Source organism: Dermacentor silvarum, chromosome 7 (assembly GCF_013339745.2).
Source record: "Dermacentor silvarum isolate Dsil-2018 chromosome 7, BIME_Dsil_1.4, whole genome shotgun sequence".
Lineage (NCBI taxonomy): Eukaryota > Metazoa > Arthropoda > Arachnida > Ixodida > Ixodidae > Dermacentor > Dermacentor silvarum.
The window spans coordinates 88,188,790-88,214,109 of record NC_051160.1 but is presented as its reverse complement, the minus strand read 5'-3'; the positions used below and the strand labels follow the sequence as shown (position 1 = coordinate 88,214,109).

Sequence of the window (25,320 nt, the reverse complement as noted above, 5' to 3'; positions counted from 1 at the left end):
CGCGTCAATGCCAACTAACGTCCAAAGCACAGCGCATACGAAGCTACCGGCAGTCGGTGAATGAATTTTGTCCCCTTCGCAGCTTGCTTTGAAGATGATGCCCGCGCGGGCGGGCACTTTGCCCACGTCGCAGATACTATTTAACGCGATGCTATTTTAACGCGATCGCTTTCAAGATACGGCGCCCGCGCGGCCGCGCTGTGAGCAGCAGCCGACCGAGCACAACGCACCCCTCCTCCCTCTCCGCCGCCTGGCCCCCGTGCATAGCGTGCCAGAGACCGCGCGCCTCTCTCGCGTGCGCAACATTGAGCGCGATTACCAGCTCGATTGCCAGCTTTCCCTCGTACACAGCGTACGGCGCGCGGCGCCGATTTGGTCGCCGTTGGACATTATACGGAACCTCACGACGACGACCGAAATGCGCTTGGAGTGTTCATATAATTGCTATCGCAATAAAATTATGCGTGGCTCTGCTATCACAAACGTCACAGACAGCAGAGCTGGTGAAAGCCTAGTGAAGTAGTCACAAAACAGACACTTAGTCTAACGTTTGCTGGGCTTCTCCCATCTCCGCTGGTCTCTGGTTTTTGCGATAGTATTTTACATGACTGGAGACGTGGGTGCTATCAAAATCAAAGTTCTCTGGTCGAAACCTGCCGAGCCGCCGCCAGAGGCATCGGCTGCACCGGGCGCGTAAGGCGCGAACGCGGGGAAACGCGGTCGGCGTCAGCAGCAGCTCTACTCCGCCCCCCACCCCCTGCCTCTATCCTGCTCTCCACCTCGCATCCACTATGCTGTGCGATGCCATTTTAATGCGAAAGTGCTTTTTGGCTAGGTTGGCGAAAGAGCACACCCGGCTGGCGTGCGCGAAAGGCCTCCGCAAAAGCCGTGCCCGGAAAGCAAGTGACCTCTCCCATGCCGGCGCCGACGCCTACCGCAACAGCAATCTACGTGCGCTCCACTCCACCGCAGCAACCTTACAGAAACCGCCTCCAGCCGCGGCGGATGAGAGGGAAATCCCCACAGCAGAAAGGGAAGCACCGACTCGAAGGGGAAAAGGAAAGCGGATTGGAATAGCCGGCGTGGTCAACATGTAATCACCGACGTAGCATCTACAAAAAGGGCAGGCCTCGCCCGCAGTCTCAGTTTGCCTTCAGCATGTGTTGAGGTAGTGTCGCCGCAGCATGGACAGTGAATCTGCAACGAGTAGCGGCCGTTAGTCTGATGTCGAGGTGGTCGGTTTAGTGTCGACATCGCCAGAAGACTCGTCGACGAAGCGCTTCCTCGACTAGGAGGACTCAGGGTACGAGCATGAATTGAAACGTGTGCGCTCTACACCCAATCACCAACTACGAAGAACAAACAAACCAAAAAGTTGGAGGAGCCCAAAAAATATTTTATGAGATGAGAACTCGAAAGCGTTTCTTTTGTATAGGTTGTTGTTACGTAAGGGTACTGCAAAGTGCTGTTGCCTCATTATTTGTAACACAACTAGACAACACCACTTTACAGCACCCTTCCGTAACAACCTAGCCAAAAGAAACGCTTTCGCGGTCTCGTCTCATAAAAGTTTCCTTAGGGATCCTCCAAATTTTTATATAGCGCCTCTTCCTCTTTACAAACACAATCTTCTTCTCTCTCTGCTATCGTTATACTCTGCTTTCATCATCGTCATCATCATCCTATATTTATGTCCACTGCAGGATGAAGGCATCTCCCTCCGATCTGCAATTATCCCTGCCTTGCGTTAGCTGATTCTAACTTGCACCTGCAAATTTCCTAACTTCATCACCCCACCTAGTTTTCTACTATCCTCGACTGCGCTTCCTTTCTCTTGGTATCCATTCTATAACTCTGCTTTCATTCTCTCTCAGCTCTCTTTCCCCCAGCTCGGCGAAGCTGCGGGCAACGGAATGATCATTATAGCGAGGTTCTCACAGCTCCGCTGTAAAATTACCTTGAACAAGGACTGAGACTTTTCCACGTAACTTCCAAGCCACTGCTCCCGCGTTCGTCGCCGTCGTCTGCTTGCACAGCTGGCTACATTGTCGCTAATGATTCCAGCGTAGAATTTCACTTCTTTTCTGTCGTCGTAATAGGAAGGCCGCGTTTACGGGGATATGAGCCATTCATGAGCAACTGACGAGGTGTCATAACGCGTTTAAGCAACGCCGCCGTGAGCGCGCTCAGGAAAGGGCTCATCGTGGACGTGCTTATTGTAGCGTGAGGGCTTTCAAAGCCCAGGCGAAACTCAGTGAAGACCTGGGGGCCCCGAGTTGCTGCCACTAGTGAAGTTTCGGTGATGGTCCTGCTTGTTACGAGCTGGGCTCAATGAAGCCGACGACACATGTTGGGCTTGCAGGAAGCTGTCGTCCACGGAAATTAGTGCTTGCCCTCCACGTGTGAATGATGATAGGAAACAGGCGAAAATAAGCTGCACATGCAGAGAAAACACGGAAGGCAATGCGCTTGCATCACGGCTGCCACCAGTGACGCTACCATGCCAAGCCACTTTGAGCGGACATTGGTAAATCTGAAGGCATACGATGGAAGCAAACAAAAGTTAGCGCCAATTCTGAACAACTGGAAGAGGTGTTCAGTTTAATTGGACAACAGTGTGTTGATGTTCACTCACGGTTTGTAACGCTGCATTTGTATCATTTCCGTCACGTATGCAGAAATACGGTTTCTATGACATGGTTTCTGTGCTCAGCATCGGTTGGCTTTTGAATTAACTGCGCCCATATATTTCTTACGTTCATGCGAGATTTTCCAAGAACCTCTTCCCTAAAGGACTGTGAGATGTGTGGAAGGTAATCTCCCCCAAGAACGGTAGAAATACGTACGGCTGCCTACAGCGACAATGTAGATTTACTGGTTTCATTTATTCGCGTTGGCGTGAACATTTTTTAGACTTGTCAAATCTGCCAGAAGTACATAGATGCATTGGAACATTTTGTACCAAGAAAGGGAGAGAATGTAAATTTTCTTGTGTAGTCATAGTTTTACTGGAAAACTCCGCAATATTCTTAACTAAGGAAAAACTACGCAGCTACGTAACTGCGTTCCAAACTAGACGTACTGCGTATTAGTATTAGTAGCAGAATACTATTTGCGATGAGATAAATAAATTCAGGAAATTTCAAAACGGATACCTTAGAAGGAGACGCACAAGCAATACATAAAGCTGTTCGGTTGCGTGCAGTACCCGTCTTTTATGTGTAATTATATCCGACCAATATTGCAGAAAAATTTATTTTTACGTGGAGCCTGCGTTTGAATATTAATCACTTTAGATATCTCAGTGTTATGCTTATTTGTCAGCCACCTCCTCTTCGTCGTCATCTTCGTCGTCGTCCTCGTCATCATCTTCGTCATCGTCCTCGTCATCCTCATCGTCCTGGTCATCCTCATCATCTTCCTCATCATCCTCTTCCTCATCGTCCTCGTCGTCCTCATCTTCATCCTCCTCGTCATCCTCATCCTCCTCGTCATCCTCATCCTCATCGTCATCCTCATCGGTGTCATCATCTTCACCCTCCTCTTCTTCCCCCTTAATTTCACCCTCCAAGGCCATGTAGCTGTGTATGTTGCCTTCGCTGCTTGCGGTTTCTCTTCTTTCCTCTGCCAAGAAATTCTTCCGTAAAGGGCTCAGCTGACCGCCTGGTGCGAGAAAGCAATTGCACAGGTGCTGTTATACTTCGCTGTCGCATCAAATTACCTTCAATTGTCCACTGTTCTTTATGAAAGGTATATGTAATTTTAGAATTCCACAAATTTCAGCGGAAATATCACTTGGTAAGCATCGTAAATATCTTCTGAGAAATACACTGTTCTTATGAATTATCGGTCTTCCAAAAGCAAAACGGTCCTGCAGTACGCCTGGAGAACTTATCATCATTACCTACAACGTACTTTTAATACTGCTGGGTGGTGGCTTCCACAGTACCTTATAATTACCAATTGTTGCGCTAATCTACACCATTTCAGCACTGCAATTTTCCTTATCTTCCCATAACTGCTACTACTCTACGGCTACCGACATCATTTTGATATAGATTGACATAAGGTGAGTTGGCCCGGGAGATCTCTGTGAACTTAAGAATGTAAACGTTGCATCGGAATGTACCAGCTTGAGCGCCACTTTCAGCGACGAGAGGATGATGAGCAATGTTCAGAGCTTCACACGATTCAGTACGGTGATCACATTAACTCACCCCTACTAATAGCTACTAAAACAAGCACACCCGAGTGTTCATTTTTCTACTGGCACTTTTTGTTTGTTTACCTTTAAAACATTTGTTCAGTTACTTACTATACCTACAGCTGTATTCAAGAGCACCTCTGCGCTGGCCGAAACCATTTGGGTGCGAAAGCAATGTCAATTACCAATTTTTTACTCAATGGAAGCTTAAGAACGCAATGGCAAATGCCCCTCAAAGAGCACATGTATACATGCTTCACCGAAGTGCCTCGTTCTAGTTCTCATTCTAGATCTAATTTCTTATCTTTCATAATTAGGCCTACGCCTTCACTTCCATCCGCACTTCCTTGTGACAGAATATTCTGCTCTGCTGCGGAAGCTTTTTATGCAGACAGTGTGTGATAGGTCTATGAAAGGATCAATCTGTCTATTCCGTTTTGCGTGGTACATTTTTGCAGTGGCGTGAACATATACATGAAAAAGGGCGGGGAAGAGGGGATTGTGCTGAAGCTGTAGTTTTCGCAAACTTTCTGCGAATTGCACTCTTTGATATTTTCCAGTGACCACTTTTGTCAGTGAGCTGTCTTATTCGTCCCTAAATGGTGGGATTGTGACGATTCGTGCTTTCGGTGCGCTACCAGGGTATCCTTATTGTTTCTGAAAGCTAAGCGTTATCCCCCACGTGATGGCGACATGTATATAACAAATATTTCTTGAAGAGCGGAATGGCATATCAGAGAAGTAATATGCTTTTTTACAACTATACCTGCGGCTAAGCTTACTATACTGCTAGAGCTTTTCAGAAAAATTTCGACATTCTGATTGCTTTGCTACCATTTGAAAAGCACAGTGATGAAAACATCGAAAAGGGCTGTAGGTAAAGTACATTGAATTTGCTTGTCAATGTCACTGTCGGCGATTCCATAACTTGCAATTTTCAGGAAAAAATTTCATAATGTGTGTCCTCACGCGTGTGCGTAAATATTCGCCCAACATAAACTAATAATACAGCTCTTATCATGTGCGGTTCTGAGTACAAAGCGTGTTCGAAAAATATTGGTGCCAAAAAGGTATGTTTGTCTGCGTAATCATGCAGTCTCACAGAGTGAAATTGGTTCCCGCGCTACTTTCCGCTTTATCATCGATACGGATGCAGGACTATACAACAAAGAGGGTGAACGGTCGTTTGCAAAAAAAAAAACAAACACAATAATGAAAACTTATTAAGCTTAGTTGAAAAGGATATGTACATTCCTAATAATTTTTATCTATTAGACCTGCTTCGTCGTAGTAAACCTCAAAAAATGTGATTTTCACGTTATTTCACTAAACAATACTATTTGGTATCAGAATCACTAAGTACATAAGCATCCTTGACGATCAAATAATATGGTACGCTGACAGTACATTTCCTCGCCTAATCTTTCTCTTACAATGTTTATTATCTCACAAAATTATGTTTACACTGGGGTAGCCTATTACAAATTAAAGTAGCAATCATGTTATCAATTTCACTCTTTACATTGTAGGATGATTGTAATAAAACGTAACCCACGAACTAAACGTTATATATCCAGAGCTTACTCATATCTGTATGAGTTTAACAGGCCACCAGAATATAATTTTCTGTTAAACCTGTGTACATCAGTTAGCGTTGTCGAAACATTCGCTATATCTTTTAAATCACACTATTACGCTTGTTTTTTACGTCACATCTACAGCGCACATAATCACAGCTCACTTACTGTTCATATTGCCAATTACGATTTTAAACATACAAACCTTCGTGCTCAGAAGCTTCTTGAATCTTCGACTTTGGATACGCTTCGATGACGCATATAACTACAAAAGGTAAAATGAAAGCTCAATTAGAGAAAAAAAATAAACGACTTGTGTATTTCAAAATTGTCGCAGGTATATCTAAAGCTGAAAAGATGTAGGACGAGAACGAACGTCATATTTGATGCGTTTCTCGTTCTTTTCTTGCGTATTTTAATGCTATAGCTAAATATGAATGAATTCTCGGAAATTCCTTTGCTATTATTTATAAGAAACACACATGAATGCATTCGCCAAGTGAAATAATGGAAATGAATGGGGGCGAAGCAGAAAAACGATCGCCTACCAAAATTGAGGTCCTCCTTAAAGACCCTAAGTTAGTCAAACAACCACAGCATGCCTCATAATCATATGGCGGTTCTAGCGTCTAAATCTAATAATTCATTAACAGCGGAGCTGTTTAAGCCAGCCGCAATTTGTGGTTTGTGGTTCGTATCAAGAAACTATAAAAAATACAAGAAACCTTCTGGCCGAGGCGGGATTCAAACCCGCGTACCCGCGGTCCCAAGGCGAGCGTCGTAATCACAATGCTATACAACCATTTTTTTTCCATTTTATACATGGAAAACAAAACTGAATATATATTACATTGCGGACATAGCTACACACCTAAAGCTCGGGCAAACACACACATGCGTCCAACAAGTGCATCCAGTCAGGCGGAGGTTCCTGCGCAGCGCACACACTTTCTACATAATCTGCACTTTCATGCGAGAATGATATTGTAGATCGCGGGCTTTCGGCATGGAAATCACAGATTCTAGCTATACAAACCCAGTATTGCGAACATGTCATAGGAAGCACCGCCAGTAATCTTAAGCGGTAGGAGCCTAATTACGTATGGAGTGATGTCAATGCCATTTTGAAGCGTCGTTGGAGAATGTTCCAGAAAAATATAGCATCCGTACAGCATTGTGCAAATCTTACATCATAGGCTATACAGCCACGCTTGCAGAACATGCATTTACGCGAACCATACGATTGCATTCGAGCGTCGTCGTCTTCCTCAACAGCTGGCGCATTCGCACGGTCGTGCTCTGCGAGGTGAAGAAGAGGTTTTGCGGGCTGTAAGAGCGAGACAGAGAGAGGCACATTTACGGATCAGGTCTGCTGGAACGCATTGTCCGCATTGCATCGCTGTGGAACGCGGTATCGGCATTGCAACGCGGTGTCGGTGTTGCAAGCTGCGCTATGCAAGGCGCAGAGACGGCCGTAAGTCCGAAACGCGCGAAAGAAAATTGACCCGCCGGGGTGGCTCAGTCAGCGTAGGCGTTGCGATACTGAGCACGAGGTCGCGGGATCGAATCCTGGCCCCGGGATTGAATTCCGGCCCCAGCGGCCGCATTTCGATGGAGACGAAATGCAAACCCCCGTGTGCTTGCGTTGTAGTGCACATTAAAGAACCCCAGATGGTAAAAATTAATCCGGAGCCCTCCACTACGGCGTGCCTCATAATCATAACTGGGTTTGGCGCGTAAAACTCCATAAAGAAGAATAAGAACGAAAAGAAACCATCATCATGAGTAATAAGATAAAAAGTTCGCGCGCACTTACGGAGAAAGCTGGGTTACAATCGCCCAGCTTCGCTGCTCGAAGCGTTGCGGGGCCGAGTGCAAGGTTAAGCGTTTTTTTTATTTTACCGAATCGTATTTATTTGTTTTAGACTCGGTATTTTACCGAGTCTATTTTCGCTGAATGCCTCCGAAAGTCAACACTTCATTATGCTGTGAAGTCAACTTACTGGAATAAAGCAGCACCAACGTCGAATAATTCGACCGAACCCGGCGATAAGACAATACAGGCAAAATACGTAAGACGTATAAGAAAATTTATGCAGAACCCATTTCAGTGGCGGTATGAACGGTATGAGAATAATTTTGTAGTTTTCTTGAAATGTGTCTTTCTTAGGGCTTTCCGAAAGCGTTAGTACTTTTACATAAGTGTGTTTACGGCGAGGAATCATTTGTATGACGCATGCGAGCTTTAGCAGCTTCACAAAAGCGACGACCATGAAAATGATATATTGACGCGCGATATCATAACAAAGTGCTTTTGTACTCATGCGAAGAAAGTTTGCAACGTATTTCGGCTAAAGATGCTAGAGGGGATAAGGGAATAATGTAGAAAACTGAAGCGCTCTCGCTGTTATTGGCAGTTCGTAGCGGTGAGACGTGACACGCTCAGAACAAGGCGGAGGACACAAATACAGAAGATGAACTGCGCAAGAAAGATCTGCAAAAGACAGGACACACAAGCGCTTCAGTGGTATCGCCATGCCATGCGGAAGATAGCAGACCTCTATCTCCATGAGAAGCAACAACCTCTCAACAGGTGTTCCTGAAGCAAAAATGTGTAATTGTGTCCGTATTACTGAAAAAAAAATATCTCCTGCACTCGCAAAATAACAAAGCGTTTGAACGGCGTGTCGCCCTTGTGACTGCAAGAGCGCAGAGCACCTACTATGTGGTTTTGTCTTGCAAAATTAGATGATTCGGTGACTGTTATGCTTATTTGAGCTTCCGCTACTGTCCCCCGGCCTTTTCGCATCATGGTTTGTTTCAGGACAGGAGTGCCGTTATTTCTTGTTTGAATTTGAAGGCTTTGGCGCGCTTTCTATGACAACACAGAACGCATTCCTGTGAAGTGCGCGTCCCGGACGCACCATTCCCGCTTAGTCTTGCGGCCACATGAATTTATTATGTGACTTCACTTCCGGCGCAAATATCATTTTGGTGCCTCTGTCATCTTCCCTACACAACTATGTCTGCTGACATTCGACCTCAAAGTTGTTCAGTCTCCACCGGTATCTCCACCTGCTATTTGTAGCACCCACCCGTCACTATCCTTTGAGGCAAATGCCGTTGTCCTGTCGAACTTGCTAAGTGAAGGTCTTTCGTTTACGTACGTGAAAAATCCCAACCCCTTGAAGGTTGGTGCAACCAAGTTCGACATTTGCAAACAACTTATACTTCTACAACATTTGCGTGCAACCAACTTCTACTCAAGTGCCGGACACTTGTCTCGGCTCCATCAGTGACGTATGACACCTAAGCCGCACGCACAGCTTCTCATCCTGGTTAAAGAACTTATGCTTCTACTTCAAGTGGAAGGCATCCATTGGACCGTACGTCAGTCATTTCCTTTGACGTCAACACGGGAATCTGCGCGTGTTTGCGCCAACGTACCTTATTAAATGCTGCGTTTTCCAACTTTGAAGCGTCCTCTGTTCCTTGCTGGTTATTTTTGGTGAAAAGAAAGGCGCATCCATTCACTTCAGTGTTGTCTATTGCAGTGTAAATGCAGTTGCATGCTAAGACGCTTGCCCTTTGCTGCGAAATGATGATGCAGTGGAATGCTTGCTTCACCATTCATTCAAATAATATTATTGAGTGCCCTGCGATTTGGTGGGGTGGGCCTAAACCCCGCCTAGGCTTCGGTCAAGGGTTGTTGGCCCTTGGCGGCTTCCTCGGCTCGCTGGACGGCCCAGAGTTGGCGCTGCAGGTTCGAGCTGAGCCACGCAGACTCCCAGCGCGCGCGGAGGCTGTCGCTGTTTGAGGCTGCATCACTGTTATCGTGTGTTATACCCCCATATTCCCATAGGATAGGCTCTAGGGTGGCTCTAGAGTCGCAATGTCTGCACTTGTCAGTCGTGTGTAAATCTGGGTGTATTATGTGCATGATAGCTGGACTCGCATAGGATCTGGTTTGTAACTGCCGCCATTCGACAGAATGTTTTTTGTTTAATTTTGGATGCGGCGGCGGGAATGTGCGCCTCTGCAATCTATGGTGTTGTGTAATTTCATGAAATTTGGTCATTTGATCTTCCCACTCCCACTCGTCGGTAGTCGCTGAAGCGGGACTAACCGAGGCTCGGTCCGTAAGCTCTCGAGCCATGCGGTTCATGAATCGCAATTATTTTGCGTGCTAAATTTACGCTCTGCCTATTGTCAGGTACCCAGGGGCGGCTTTCCGTGGAGATAAAATAGCATTTGTAATCCGAGGCCGCATGAGCAAATTTATTGCGATGCCGTATGGACTCTGTCTCTGCAACACCCCAGAAACGTTTGAGAGATTGAACGGCGGTGTACTTCGCAGCCTTATTCTCATACTTTCAACTGTTACCTCCATGACATCGTCGTCTTTTGACATGACTTCACGAGTAGGCTTTGCCGTATTATCGACCAAGTGGTTCGTGGACTCTGAGACCGGTCCTTCAGGTTAGTTTAAAGAAATGTCGCTTAGCCGCGCGGAACCTCACATTTAATAGGAACTTCGCTACGAAAGGAGGTACTATTCCAGACGACGAACTCTTCGTGCAGGCGCCCAGTTTCGCAAACCACCCCTACTCAAGAAACTGAAAACTTTCAAGGACCTTTGGTTGGTATTTTCCAGGCTTTCCAAATTGTCTCTTATGGAACATTTAACTCATCTTCCAAGCTGTGACTCTGCCCTATGAGCTTGGTCTCTAGTGAAGTTGCATTCAAGCATTTATGAGGTCGGTTGACATCGCGGCCTGTACTACGCCATTTTCATGTTTTTGCAGCTACTGAATTTCATATTGATGCGAGTGGTGTTGGCCTTCGCACTCTACTAGCCATACTGAAATCCAGCTTCGCCGAATGCATTTTTTCGTATGCGAGCGGTATGACCTAAGAATCTTAAGTTAAAATATTCAACGAACACAAAATGTTGGCAAAAAAATCTGGACACTCGAAACATTTTGCAGCCCATTCAGCCCATCCGCCCATTCGACGTCGCCACGGATGAACAGGCACTATGTATTGCTGTACACTCTCAGAGAATTAATCAGTTTACCTTCTACGCTATCTTCTCATGCTACAGGTTGACATCCGCATAATCTTTACTTCCAGACACAAACACAGAGATGCAGACGCCCGCTCACCACCCACGGGCCATACTGCTTGCATGTGTGCCTTCAACACTGCGTTTCTGTCTAGTACGCACTCTGAGATGACTTCCGAATAACAGCAACATCCATGGTTTGTTACTGTTCTAAAATGCATTTCTTGCAGCTGTACAAGCCTACAATCTCGAGCTTTCCGCAGTCAGGCTCGCCGCTTTGCCAGTCCTGATGGAATCCTATATCAGCAAAATAACTTTTCTGGTGGTAGCCGTTATTTGCTGTTTCATTCCTCGGAATATTAGCGATGACATATTTGTCAATTTCCACACTGACGTTCTGTGCGGATATGCTGGTTTATACAAAGTAAATGCCAAATTTTCTGCGAGGCTCATCTGGACTGTTATGTACAATTACCAGTTTGTGTGCAACTGCAATGTCACCTGCTTTTAGTTTCACTCGTGCTAGTCTCCAGCATCTCATGAGTCCCGGTTGTTCCAGTGACAAAACCATGCTTTTCTTTCAAAAGCAGTTACCGTGCTCCTTTCCGAGTTACCACCAGCTGACCAGTGGTCAAACAGAGCGCATCAATCGGACTACCGGATACAGGGTCTTTATATTCTACGCCCCTGGCCATTGAAAACTGCAGCCTAGGCCTCTTGTTCTGGACGAATGTAGATAATACGTCCGCACAGTCAACTATCAGCTTCTGTCCTTACTGTCGCATGGTCGTGGACATTCAACTACACCAGACACAATACTTCATTATTGACCTGATCACTGAGTGTGGAAAACTGTCGCGGCTGCTCTACACGCTTAATAATGTCGTGTACTGGCCCAATCATTTTTAACTGACCAGCAAACATCCACACAAATCTCATGAAGGCTACCGTACTTCGACCCTTTTCTCTAATTGGTTAGTTTTGATACGGTTTCCTGGCCCTTCGTCTAGCCACTTAAATTTAATTGCTGCTAAAAAATGAAAAGGCAAAATAAGTTCACCCGTAAATAATCTGGTTGAACCAGTCATGCCATCTACCTACCGTCATCGCCGTGGACACAAAACTGTGCACGTCAGACGTTTCAAAGCCTGTTATGACCAGCTTGATGTAATCTATCACTAGGTAACATGAATACCGCATCTATATAACCGGGGCCAGTCTTAAAGAAAAATATAGACACGCGCTTGAGGGTCGCCGTCAGGGCCTCGCAACTAAATCCTCAAGTGCATCTTGGGTACCGCTTTTCGCAATGCCTGAAACACATGCGCGCTGCAAATAACATCATTTCACAAGTTGATGATTTGTAGGGTTTATTGGCGCAAGGGCCAGATGTGGCCAAAGAGCGCCAAGTCGATGATCCGTGCTTCTCATGATATATGATGAGTTAAATGCGAGGAGTATATGAAAAACGGCTGTATAGGGGCCTAAAAACATTCGCTGAAAAGTGTAAAATATACATGTGGTGCAATGTGGCTGTAAAAGGGCCTCAAATTTATTCGCTATAAAGTGCGTAAAATACAAGTATATACATATTAAAAAAATGAAAGTGACTGATCGTGTCTGCGATGACAATAGATGTTTCACGAGATAGCGATGACCAGTAAAATATGTAGTGACTGTAGCACTAGTGCCTCATCAAAGGCCTTGAAGGCAAGGCTGGGAGGCACGTGCTCTAGAAAATGGTTTCATTGCAGCTACGACCTCCATGTGGAGGCCGTGCTACAAGTAGCCTGGCCAAATTACATGTAAGGTGTCAGTTTCTGTTAAAAAGTTTAATACTGTTTGAAAAGTGAAAAGAGGTTCATTGCTCAGAAAGAATGCTGGGTGTAACGGTATGTGTTGGAGATAAGCGGAGGGGAAGTACTTTTTCCTTTCTGCCTCTATTTCAGTGCATTGGATAAGAACATGAATAACTGTAAGCCTGTTGCCGCATTTGGTACATGTTGGAGGTTCGCTTCCCGTCAAAAGGTAGGAGTGAGTGGCGTAAGTATGTCCTATTCTTAATCTACAAAGAAGCACTTCCTTATATCTTGCTGTTCTTTCAGATATCCAGTTCCCTAATTTTGGTTTGATAATGTGTAGCTTATTCACTACTGCATTATCCCATTGGTCCTGCCAGTACTTCCTCAGTTTATGGCGTAACAGAGGCTTAAGTTCTGTTGCTGGTATTGGTTTATTCATATCCGTTTCATTAAAAGCGACTGACGTTGCATTTTCGTCAGCTGCTACATTACCTTTTATGCCCCTATGGCCAAGGTACCCAGCATAGGACGATGTTTTGGTTGTACTTTAAGGCTAAGCATAGTTGTGTGTATAGATCATTAAAAACAGGGTTCTTATGTTTTCGAAAACTTATTAAGGCTCTTACTACACTTAATGAATCCGTGAAAATGATGGCTTTATTGAGATTTATTTGCATGATGTGCTTTACAGCTGAGAGTATCGCGTAAGCTTCAGCCGTGAAAATACTTGTGTTGGGATTTAGAGAACCGGATATGGAAAAAGAAGGCCCAAGAGCTGCATACGCGACACCAGCAGATGATTTGGAAGCATCTGTATAAAACTCAGCACAGCAGTACTTCGCTTGGAGTTCGAGGAAATGTGATCGTATGTGTGCCTCAGGTGCATCTTTCGTTATTTCGACAAAAGAGATATCGCACTCCATGGTCTGCCATTCCCAAGGCGGTGGTAGGCGAGTGGGAGGCATTAGAATATTTTCTGGTAGATGGATGTCTGTTTCTTCTGCCATTGCTTCCAAGCGCAGGCTCAAAGGAGTTCTATTAAGTGAACGGTTATGATAGAGTCTGGCAGCAGACAGGTCGCTAACGATGGAATGACATGGATGCTCGGTGTCTGATTTTACTTTAGTGTAGTATGAAAAACTTAAGAATGTTCTGCCTAGATGTAAGGACCATTCGTTGGACTCGACGTACAGACTTTCAACTGGGCTCGTTCTAAAGGCGCCTGTTGCCAGTCGTATACCGAGGTTGTGGACTGGGTCGAGAATCTTTAGCGCACTCCGAGTTGCGGAATGGTACACCACGGCTCCGTAGTCGAGACGTGATTGTACAAGACTATTATGCAGGCTAAGCAGACACTTCCTGTCACTGCCCCAGGTTGTCCGAGAGAGCAGCTTAAGGAGGTTCATGGTCTTCAGGCACTTTTCTTTAAGATATTTTAAGTGGGGAATGAAGTTAAGTTTTGTGTCCACGATAACACCTTAAAATTTGTGTTCAAGGCTGGCAGTTAGTCTTTGTCCATTAAGGTTAATATCTGGTTCTGGTAGTACACCTCTCTTGTTTGAGAACAGGACACATGTGCTTTTTTTGGGGTTCAGTCTAAAACCATTCTCGTCCGCCCACTTTGAGAATCTATTCAAGCCAAGCTGTAGCTGCCTCTCGCAAATGCTAATATTGCACGACCGGAACCCTATCTGTACATCGTCCACATAGACGGAGTAAAAGAGTGTGCGAGGTAATATGGTGTGTAGGGAGCTCATTTTAACAACAAATAGCGTGCAGCTCAGTACTCCACCCTGCGGTACACCTGTTTCCTGTATGAATGGTCGAGAGTGCACGTTGCCAACTCTAACACGAAATGTCCTGTCAGAGAGATAACTTTCAATTGTTCTCAGCAAGTTGCCGCGAATTCCCATTGCAGAAAGGTCTCGAAGGATCCCGAAGCGCCACGTAGTATCGTACGCCTTTTCCATGTCAAGAAACACAGATAATACAAGCTGTTTGTGGACAAAGGCATCCCTGATGTACGTTTCCATGCGCACAAGCTGATCTGTCGTCGATCTGCCTTCTCTGAAACCACATTGATATAGGTCTAGTTTTTTGTTTATTTCTAGATAGTGGACCAGACGCCTGTTCACCATCTTCTCAAAAACTTTGCATAGGCAGCTCGTCAATGCTATAGGCCGATAACTATTTGCCAAAGAAGGGTCCTTACCCTGTTTCAAAATGGGAATTATGATGGCCTCTTTCCAAGCAGAGGGAATGTCGCCGGAAGACCATACAGAATTGTAGAGACAAAGAAGAGTTTTTTGTGTTTCACACGGCAAGTGTTTTAGCATTTCATATAGAATGCGGTCAGAACCTGGGGCAGATTTGTTGCAGCTGTTTAGTGCTGCCTGAAGCTCTGCCATGCAAAAGGGTTTATTGTATGCCTCGCATTTTGTGCCTTTCCTTTCTAATGGTTGTCCTTCTATTTGCCTTTTGTACCTTTGGAATGTTTCAGAGTAGTGCGACGAGCTGGATATCTGTTCGAAATGTGCGCCAAGAAAGTTCGCCTGATCTTCCATGCTGTCGCCCTGAGGATTCACCAAAGGCAGCGAGTAAGGCTGTCGACCCTTTATTCTCTTCACTCTGTTCCAAACCTTTGTTTCATCAGTGTAAGAGTTAATGCCCGATATATACTCTCTCCAACTCTCTCTTCTAGCTTGTCGCCGCGTTCTCCGACCCTGGGATTTGACCTGCTTGAAGTTAACTAGATTTTCTGCCGTCGGAGAGTCCCCAAGTAAACCCCATGCCTTGTTCTGCTTCTTACGCGCTATTCGACACTCATCGTTCCACCACGGAACACGGCGTTTTGTGGACAATCCACTTGTTACAGGGATACATTTGGAGGAGGTGTCAAGGAGAAAAACCGTAATATATTTAACCGCAGCGTCTATGTTTAAAGCACACATGTCGTCCCATGATAAAGAAGCAAGGCTTTTGAACTTTTCCCAGTCAGCTGAGTCAGTTTTCCAGCGAGGAAATTCTGGAGGACATTCATTAGACATTGGTGTGCATAGAACTACCGGGAAATGGTCACTCCTGTAAGGGTTTTTAATAACTTTCCATTTAAAGTAAGGTATAAGAGTAGGAGATGCTATACTAAGGTCTATTGAGGAGTATGTTTTGTTTGCCAGATTATAATACGTGGGCTCTTTCCCATTCAGAAGACATGCACCTGAAGAAAAAAGGAACTGTTCAATCAAGCGACCTCTCGCATCGCAGAGCGAGTCGCCCCATAGGTTGCTGTGTGCATATAAATCTCCAAGCACAAGATACGGTTCAGGTAGCTGATCTATTAATGTTTGGAATTCTTGTTTGTGAAGCTGAAAATGCGGCGGTATATATAGGGAGCAGATGGTTATCAGTTTATTTAGAAGTACAGCTCGAACAGCCACTGCTTCAAGTGGTGTTTGTAGCTGTAAGTGTTGACAAGCTATAGATTTGTCAGCTATGATGGCTACGCCTCCGGATGATGCGAAGGCATCATCGCGATCCTTCCGAAAAATGACATAGTGACGAAGGAAGTGTTTGTGTTTAGATTTCAAATGGGTCTCTTGGACACACAGCACTTTTGGAGTTAGTTCATGGAGGATAGATTGGACATCATCGAGGTTGCGGAGCAGACCTCTGACATTCCACTGAATAATCAGTGTATCCATATTAAATAAATGTTGTGCTATGTGTCAAAGAGAACAAATTTGGTTTAGCTTACTGGGCCCTTTTGGGGTCCTGTAATTGGAGTTCTGTCTTTTCTAGAGCGGTCGACAGAATCGCGCCGCTCTTTAGGCGCCAACTGCGCCATCTGACTGGGTGTTGTGTCCATAGCCTCTTGCGAGGCACTGGACACGCGCTCTTGCGAGCGGTGTGTTTTCCGTGAAGGCCTTGCCTCGGAAGACGAGGCCTTGGAGCCCACCGTCCTGGTAGTTGATGGGCTTCTCTTGACCTCTGAGCTGCGCTGACTGGTGCCAGCACTAGCAGAGGCCTCCGCTGTGGTCGAGTTCGGGGGAGGTAGGGCAGCCTTCGCTGCTCCCACCGTGGGGGCGAGTGGCGGTGCCGCGCGCTCGCTATGCGTGGCGCTGGCGGCCGCCAGGTGCCGTTGTGGTACTGCCCCCGACGTACCACTTCGGCGAAAGGTGCGCTCTGTGCAAATGTTGGTGAGACCCGTTGCCTTGCTTCTCTGAAAGTTATGTTTTCCTTTACCTTTATCGCAATTATTTCTTTTGCTTTTTTCCAAACTGCGCATGATCGAGAGTATGCAGGGTGGCCACCATTACAATTGCTGCAACGGGGCTCAGCCTCACAGTCATCTGCAGCGTGATCATTTATGCCACATTTCGCACAGGTTAGCCGCCCTCGGCAGCTCTGGGAAGCATGACCAAACCTCTGGCACTTAAAACAACGTCGCGGGTTTGGGATGTATGGTCGTACTCTGATTTTGATATATCCAGTTTCTAATGTTTCTGGCAGCATGCTAGAGCCAAAGGTAACTATCAGGTGCTTAGTTGGCAGTTCCTTGTTGTCACGTCTGATCTTTATTCTTTGTACACTTATTACGTTTTCATCTTTCCATCCTTCCAGCAGTTCTTCTTCGGTCAAGTCCATCAAGTCGATGTCAGAGATTACGCCTTTAGCCGTATTCATGGTTCGGTGTGCTGTTACGCTGACAGGGATGTCGCCAAGTTGTACAAGGTTCGTTAGTTTGTCATGTTGTGCTTTGTGTTTCAGTTCGAGTAATAAGTCGCCACTTGCTAGCTTGGTGATTTTATAGCCGCTTCCAATGGTCTCTGTGAGATACTTTGCTACAATGAATGGTGAAATCGTTCTTGCCTTCTTGTCAGGTTTATCACTGTGAACAACGTGAAACTTCGGGAAAGTCTGAGTGCCTTTGAGGAAAAACTGGAATGTAGCATCGGTGCGCCCCCTTTTAGAGGGACGATCGGTTGAGAAGGGGTTGGAAGTTCCCATGAAATGTGTTATGTATTCGGCGACGATGCCAGTCACCCACCACCGAGCCCAACAAGGGGACAAGGCAGGGTATGTGGTGAAGCAAGCCCTACCGTGCCAACTGTACGTCGTCGCTATAACCACATATGTTATAACCAAGGTAGGTCATAGCACACCAGGTTAACCCTCGCCGCCAGGAATGTTGGAAGTTATCAGAAGAGAAAAGAAGACAGGAAAGACTACAAATGAGAGGGAAAGACGAAGGTGTGTGGAGGGAGAGACAGGAAAAGGCGACTGCCGATTTCCCCAGGGTGGGTCAGCCCAGGGGTGCCGTCTATGTGAAGCAGAGGCCGAAGAGGTGTGTTGCCTCCGCCAGGGGGCCTTAAAGGTCCGAACACCCGGCATCGGCTCAACCCCCAGGATCCCCTTTCCCCAGACACGGCTAAGCCGCGCACGGCTACACGCGGGAGGGTCCAACCCCCATGTGCTCGGGTACGTGGTGTCGCAACTCACCAAACGCCTGCTGACGCAGACGCCCCTGCGGGGTCATTTCACAAGTTAGCGTAACACAGAAAAGCTTTTCGCCACGAATATACCACATTGGTGCGCGCAATCCCATCATATAGAAAAGACAGTAGGCAATTCTATACTGGCGGCAACAACATTTATAGCTGAATAAGCCTTTGAAAGTTGCATCTCAAATATGGTTCGTATCTGCAAGCACCGAAAACGAGGATTCGATGTATACGACGGCTTTTTCCATGTGTGCTATGCGACGTTGTTTATATGGTTACGGGGAGATTTACAGAAAAGGTTTTTATTTACGCTATGCGCAAGGAGACTAAACCACCCGACAACTGGCTCATAACAATATACAATGACCTTGTCTAGAACATGTAAGGGGGAAGCACCATGGAGAGGCAGGGAGAACAGGATTTATACGACCGCTCTGTTTTTGTGTTGCAGTCGAGTTTCTTTACATAGACACCGATCTTGTGTATAAAATGTCAGAAGTGTGAAGCATAGAAAGGCGCGAAGGATTTGATGCATATGACTGCTCTTTGCGTGTTTCTTAAGCCCAATTTTTTGTAAACAAGGATCTTGTCTATAAAATGCCACGAGGTAGCAGCCTAGAGTGGCGCGAAAAAAATGCGAAAATGCGCAGGTCATCCCTTGTGCTTACAAAGGTTGCAGCGCGCCATATTAAAGGCTAAATGCACAAACACCTTCTGTATACCGAAATGTTGTGCAATGGCGTAAGTGGAGTATCGAGTATTTTATGTAGGGTGATCATATTAAAACGAATAGCACTGAGAATACTAACTAGTTAACGGGGAAGATGCAAAATACAAGGGGTATACTTTTTTGTGTTGATTCATTTTTTCTTCATGATGTATAAACACATACTAAGTGAAATACATAAATGTTTATCGAATAACCAAGCGAGATACACTAGGTTAACAATACTCTTGAGCCGCATGGCAAAGGTAAATCTGTGGTCCAAGACTGATGCTTTATACACTCTTATGAAACCCAGCAGCGCACCGTTTTCATAGTTAAAATTTCAATAAAAATGAAAAGAGTAGCTCCTACTCCCTAAACACAGAAATAGGTAACGTGTTAAACACTTGAAACCAAAAGCACTTTTTTGCTAATCACCACAGTGACCTCTCTACTGAATACTGGCTGGGCCAAGCTTTAGCTTTGTCCTATGCTGATGATTTTGTCATAGAGAGCTGCTTGTTTCTCTTTCTCGTATACCTTGCCCAGTGTCGGCAACGGCAATAACAACAAAACTTTAGCACTTCAATGTCGTAGAAGTGTGAGCTTGTTTTAAGAAGGTTTGCCTTCGTTTGCTTGGCCTACAACAATGTTTATTACACGGCAGTGCAGATCCGCCAAGCATGTAAGCCAAAGGACATTTCAGGTTCCTGCTGGCTGTTTTTACATTTTCAGATTCGACGAAGCACGACTGGATCTGAAACAGCGAAATTTGTTTTGCTGCGCCTTGCTGCGCCTTGCTGCCCCTCGATATATCGCACTATAACATTTTGCTCACGGCTCGGTAAAGGCGACATTATCGTTGTAAGTACAAGGCGGCAAGCGGTTGTTTTGGCGGCAATGTATGTGTCAGCTGTCAAAGCTATTTCTTCTTTAATGCGCACTAAAAATCATTTGAAGTGTGTGATTTACGCCACTTTCCATGTTATTATCATGTTTAGCAGGCAATTCTTGCTTGAAACTTACGAAGGCTGTGGAAGGGAGTACGTCTGGTTGCACGAAGCCGTATCCTTAACTGACAGCTCAATAATATCGTTGAGTGCCATCATGTAGCAACCACAGGGTATCAAACCGGAAAAAATCACTTTGATAAAGTGCTTGAGGCGCACTTCCATGAAGATGAAAAATAACAGCTTCTTTAAACAAAGTAAATTATTTTCCCAGTGTACCGAAGGACCTCCAGTAAAGTTTTTCCATTCCATTCCTAATGCTACCTCCACCTGTACTAAAACGAGAACGAAGAAGCCCGCAGATATTGTCCCTAAAACACGTGCTGGTTCACGCTCTCCATATTTTCTTGAAGACCACTGTTAAGATGGTGTATATATACAGGTAAACATAAAAGCATACAAATAATATTAGGAATTTTCTCGTTGCTTCCGAAGTCTTCGTTAGGTGAACAATATTGTTGAGCTTCAAAATAGAAAGTTACCACAATAAAGTATGGTGGTGATAGGGCGGTGGCCACTGTATGGACATTGCAGCTAAAATGAACCATAATTTTTTATAAATCTTGCTTGAACTTTTATATTAGCTTCCTGCCATATACAGTAAAAATGTGCATAAAATTTGACTACGCCCCAATTAGAAGCTATGTTTCTGCTAAGTATAGAAATATCCTCATTACGTGAGTAGTTTTTGTACATGAATTCTACTGAACGGCGCGAGACGTATAATAACAATTTGGAAGAGAATTCGATTAAGGGCTAGCGAAAACATCTCAATACACAGCATCATAGCCTCAGAGGGCTAGAAAGTTGAAACCGGAGAGCATTCGGAACGAACGGTGTCTTCGAGACTAAATTCAGAGATGTGGATGTCGAACATCCAATTTATTGCAGCGTATACAATAACTGGAACCATCCGAAAATACCCCATATTCTCAATAGCTCTCACATGCAATAAAATAATATGGCATATGGGAAAAGTAGAAATGGCATTGATAGGTTACATATCGCATTATTAGGTATGTGAGTATGGGAAGGCATATATGTACTAAGACTGAAGTTGTAGAGCTTTGACATTGCTAAATGTTAAAACTCGGTGTTCGATTTTGTGCAACAGATATGCATAGTGCGACAAAAAAAAAGGGAATAAAAGAAGCGCAGACATATACAGATTTTCGCCTCACGGCGTGAGTCTATCACTATACACAAAAAAAGTGAACGCGCAGAATGCAGTGGAACGTCTCTTGCATAAGCTATAGAAAATAAACACTTACCCAATGTTAATAACAAAAAGCAGACAATTGTCCTGGACATATTTCTTGCCGTTTTCTTCTAGCTGCAGAAAATTGCGAGATACTTGAAATGGAGCCTCTGGGGTGCTCAAGTAAGTAATGTAAAGCGATGTGGAACAAGGGATCACCAAATCTGCAATGACGCGGCAACTTATACATACCAAGACGACATCTGCATCATTTAAATATCAGGTACGCTTGAAGTATAAAGAGAGTACTTGACATTTCATAACCTACGAAAGCAAAAAGCCCTAAACTTCCGACCTCACAAGACGTACAAGCAGAATACAGCTTGCTTTAAGATCGTGAGCCTATAGTTGATGAAGATCAATGAAATCATATTTCACTTTGTCACTTGCAGCGTGAGAAGGTCATTTGGGAATATATTGCCGTGCTTCTTATACGCCACCACGCATAGCATCTACCGTGTGCTCCAGCTAACGTTAGCTAAGCTGTCGAACAAAAGAAAATATTTAAAAAAGCACGTTGAAAGATGCAATTGTAAGACCTAAGGTGTTCAGTCGTTAGCCTTCTGACAAGCGAACATTACCGTGAGAGTTTAGTCATTAATCTTTCGTTTAAAAGCTTGGCTAACGTTATATGCGACACCCTGTATAATTTCAATTACAAATATAGCATGTTTCAAGCACTATCGCTCTAACATCATCATTATTGCGCTGCTTTGACATCGACCATACATGCGCGGTCAGTGCGTAGAAGAAAACCTCAAGAGGCGCACAGTGCGTTTGGCTGTATAAAAACGACGTAGACGAGTGGACGGAGCGCCACGATCTGCTCAATCTTGCTCTACCGGCGTTACAACATAGTGCTGGCTTCAGCTGCTGATTTCAATGTTGTGGTTCCACACATCAGACTTCCTGAGTCGATGTGTGCCTCCCACACCACGGTACCCAAGATGGTCTCAGCATGACAGATGTAAACGACAAGCGACGATCTAATCGTCGATCTAAACTCGCTGTAATCGATTTCGAAAAATCGAAAAATCGATCTAATCATTTCAGTTGCGCAGCTCAGAGATGCCGATGGTCTTCCGCCAATCACCTTTCTTACAATTGGGAGCCGGCACGCAACCACTGTATCAATAAAGTCGCGGTATAACTGAAGTTACTACCAGCGTTCAGCAGCCGGTAAGAAATGTAGAAATCCTCGCATCTGTTAGCGCTGTGCGCCTGCTGCGCAGAGATACATCTCTACCATGCTGCGTCATGCCATGTCGCCTGCCCGTATTTTTAGAACACCATGCGAGGAGCTCGAGCCCAATGATAAACATTGCTATCGATTTCAATGCCACGCCTTGAGGTGAACCTGCCATTTTATGCTATTGGATGTGGTGCTTCCTGTGACAAAAAACCTACCTCCAAAACAGAAAAACAACATTTATAGTGCACATTTTGTCAACAATAGAGCCCTACCGCAGCTGTAAAATAATGTGAAAATGAACGAAAGCATTTATTTTGCCCTTCCTTCCAATTTATTTGATACAATATTCACAAACACGTCTTTCCACATTAGGTTATTACAAATGTAAAGAATGCAAGCGCGAATGTATTACAAAGGGCCAACGAATGAGGGCGGGATGTGCCTTGTAAACACTTGACATAATTTCTTAGGAAGGGCGTCAAACGTTATGTTATGTACAGTGCACCCAAGCTCAACTATGTTAAAGAGAAGAAAAGCGGCATTTTATTCTTTGACTCGTCTGAAAAGACAACAAAATATACAGGAGGAGATCTCCGAGATCTTGCCTGTAAGCTGCTCTTGTTTGCAAAGTTTCAAAAACAATCAGGTTTTTGTAACTGCAGCAAAAAGGCGACGTTGTTGACAAGTACTAACACAATGCTGAAGTGAACTGAGGCATAAAATAAAATAATACGACTTTTCACAGAACCAATGATTGAAAATTTACTAAAGAATACAGAGCACTATCAATGACATTCAAGTAAAAAAATCACAACAGCAAGCATTACACTAAATTACATTTAAAACTGCCTATGGTTGGACACAGCTCAATATTCGTTGGAACAGTACCAGATAGGCAGCTATATGAAAGAAGAATTTCTATAGTTAGTTGTACTTTTAGACAATAAGACGTTTTTAGCTCATGCAGATCGAGTGGTCTTGCGATGAAGAAGTTGTTCGCTGTTAGGAAATATTTAGGAAATGTTTGCGTGAAGAGAGTACTAAGCAAGGATTGTCATAGTAGTTAAAAAACATGAACTGTGAGAATGTGATGATCTTGAAAAGGCGTCAATGCGCTGCATCGGGCTTATCGGAAAGTACTACTGCGGAGGGCTGGGTGGAGCTGGATGACAGGCATATTTGTTGTTTCAGGACTCAATGCAGTAGGTGAAGTAAGCATGAATAAAAGCATGATAAGATTGATGCAAGGTTTTCAGGTTGAAGTGCAAGCCTGCTTTCAGACGTTTCCAAATGTAATGTGTAGTTTTTTTTGTTTAATTGTGAGATAGGCGGAACATACTTCAGGTTCGAACCGAGAAAAACCCCTTAACATAGACAATCAGTAGTAACATTGATGGGGTAATTATAGAGAATTATGGTTGATATTCCTTCGACCTTTATTTGTGTGGAGTGATGAAATACCGTGAAGATGGACTTACTGGGTTTATATTTCTAAAAATGTATTATGGTACCAAGGAATAATGTTTTCAAGATTAGTATTAAGCTTACAAGTAAGGCTATTGACCCAGGAGTCAGCAGTAAGCATCGTATTGTCATCCGCATAGAGGCATTACTAACCGTGTGAAGAAGGACAGTTAGGTTGTTGGTATTATAGTTCAAAGTAACGCGCCTGTGGAACTTGTTTTTCGATGAACTTAAAGTAGGAGAGCAGTTAGAATTAATACCAGCGTGTGTTATTTAAATACCTGAACAAACGTCAACGCGCGTGCGACTACACTGATAAATTTAAATTTAGTAAATACAATAGTTTGAAGCATTGAATGAAATGCTTTTGTTAGGTCAAGAAAGTATATTCCTGCATCAATGAAGTGCTTAATTCTATTATTGAATGAGAGGAGCGCAAGATTAGCCGATAAGGCTTCACGAAAGCCGAACTGTGGAAAATAACAATACATAGAGTGTAGCTAGACGTCGTACAGCGAAGCTGTTAAGGGCTACTTCCCCCAGGATCTTGTCCGCGTGTAGAAAAAAAACTATCATCACATTTCGGGTCCATGTGCGTGGCGATTTCCGGCCAGTTGTGCATTAGCACAGGTGTCAAAACGGATGAATAACATGACTGATAGGTCATGACACCAATAACATCACATGCTCGTCAGTTACGTCACCAATAACCATAATAACATCACATGTGGAGCATACCCGCGTTGGATATGCGGGTATGAGCCAGGGACAAGAAAGAAGGAAAGAAGGAAGGAAGGATAGAAACAAAGAAACACAGAAAGAAAGAGGGAAGGAAGATAAGAAAGGAAGGACAGAAATTAAGGAAGAGAGAAAGAAAGGAAGAAAGAAAGAGAGAAAGAAAGAAAGAGAGAAAGAAGGAAAGTAAGAAAGAAACCACGTGTGGCTCATACCTGCGTTGGATATGTGGGTATGAGCCGCCGAGAGCCGGAGCGGGAGAGATCTCACGGGATACTGACGCTGCCGTGCAATGTGCCGCTGCTATGAATGTTGTGGCTCATACGCTAGGGGAGGGGGGGGGGGGGCGCCACCAGCTCTCAATGCTTCCGGACGTGCTCGCTTCGAGCTCCCAAGAACATCCAGCAATTGTACAGTTTCCTGCACCGGAACCTCATCATCTTCGTGCGAGAGGTCAGTCAACATCTTTAGATCTACTGGAACGTGAAAAGTGACCTTTACACTCAGTTCCCATAGAACGGTGACCAGTTTTTTGCCTTAGCCGATGGCCTCGCCACACTAACCCTAGCTGCACGAGACCGAACGCTCGCGCACGTGTGCTGCCGGCCTCGTGGCGGCCAGCGCCGCTGGCACGCGTCCAGCATGATGGACACGCAAGAAACCGAAGAACGATCTGACCAGGACTGCCAAACCGTTAGAGACACTAGTAGGCGTCTTGAAGAGCACATCACCATAATCGTGAAAGTCACCGACGGTACCGCATTACAAGAACTCCCACCAGACAGTGTTGGACCCAGTGTTGTGCA

The 25,320-nt window shown here is 44.8% G+C and overlaps 1 protein-coding gene across 1 annotated transcript; it reads right to left on the bottom strand.

The window, feature by feature from the left end:
- Positions 1-2,167: 2,167 nt before the first annotated feature.
- On the bottom strand, positions 2,168-21,279 carry LOC119459003 (glutamic acid-rich protein-like). Its single transcript, XM_037720854.2, has 3 exons — positions 21,137-21,279; positions 5,987-6,046; positions 2,168-3,663 (listed from the first exon to the last, which is right to left on the bottom strand). The coding sequence occupies exons 1-3, from the start codon at positions 21,174-21,176 to the stop codon at positions 3,314-3,316; spliced, it is 450 nt and encodes a 149-aa protein (XP_037576782.1). The 5' UTR covers positions 21,177-21,279; the 3' UTR covers positions 2,168-3,313.
- Between the last annotated feature and the right edge of the window lie 4,041 nt (positions 21,280-25,320).

Bases quoted from the DNA above. Each gene is read 5' to 3' on its own strand.
- LOC119459003 (XM_037720854.2), bottom strand. From the start codon at position 21,176: ATGTCCAGGACAATTGTCTGCTTTTTGTTATTAACATTGG. The intron at 6,047-21,136 runs GTAAGTGTTTAT...TACCTTTTGTAG, and splicing joins CTTTTTGTTATTAACATTGG to TTATATGCGTCATCGAAGCG. The intron at 3,664-5,986 runs GTTTGTATGTTT...TTCTCGCACCAG, and splicing joins AGAAGCTTCTGAGCACGAAG to GCGGTCAGCTGAGCCCTTTA.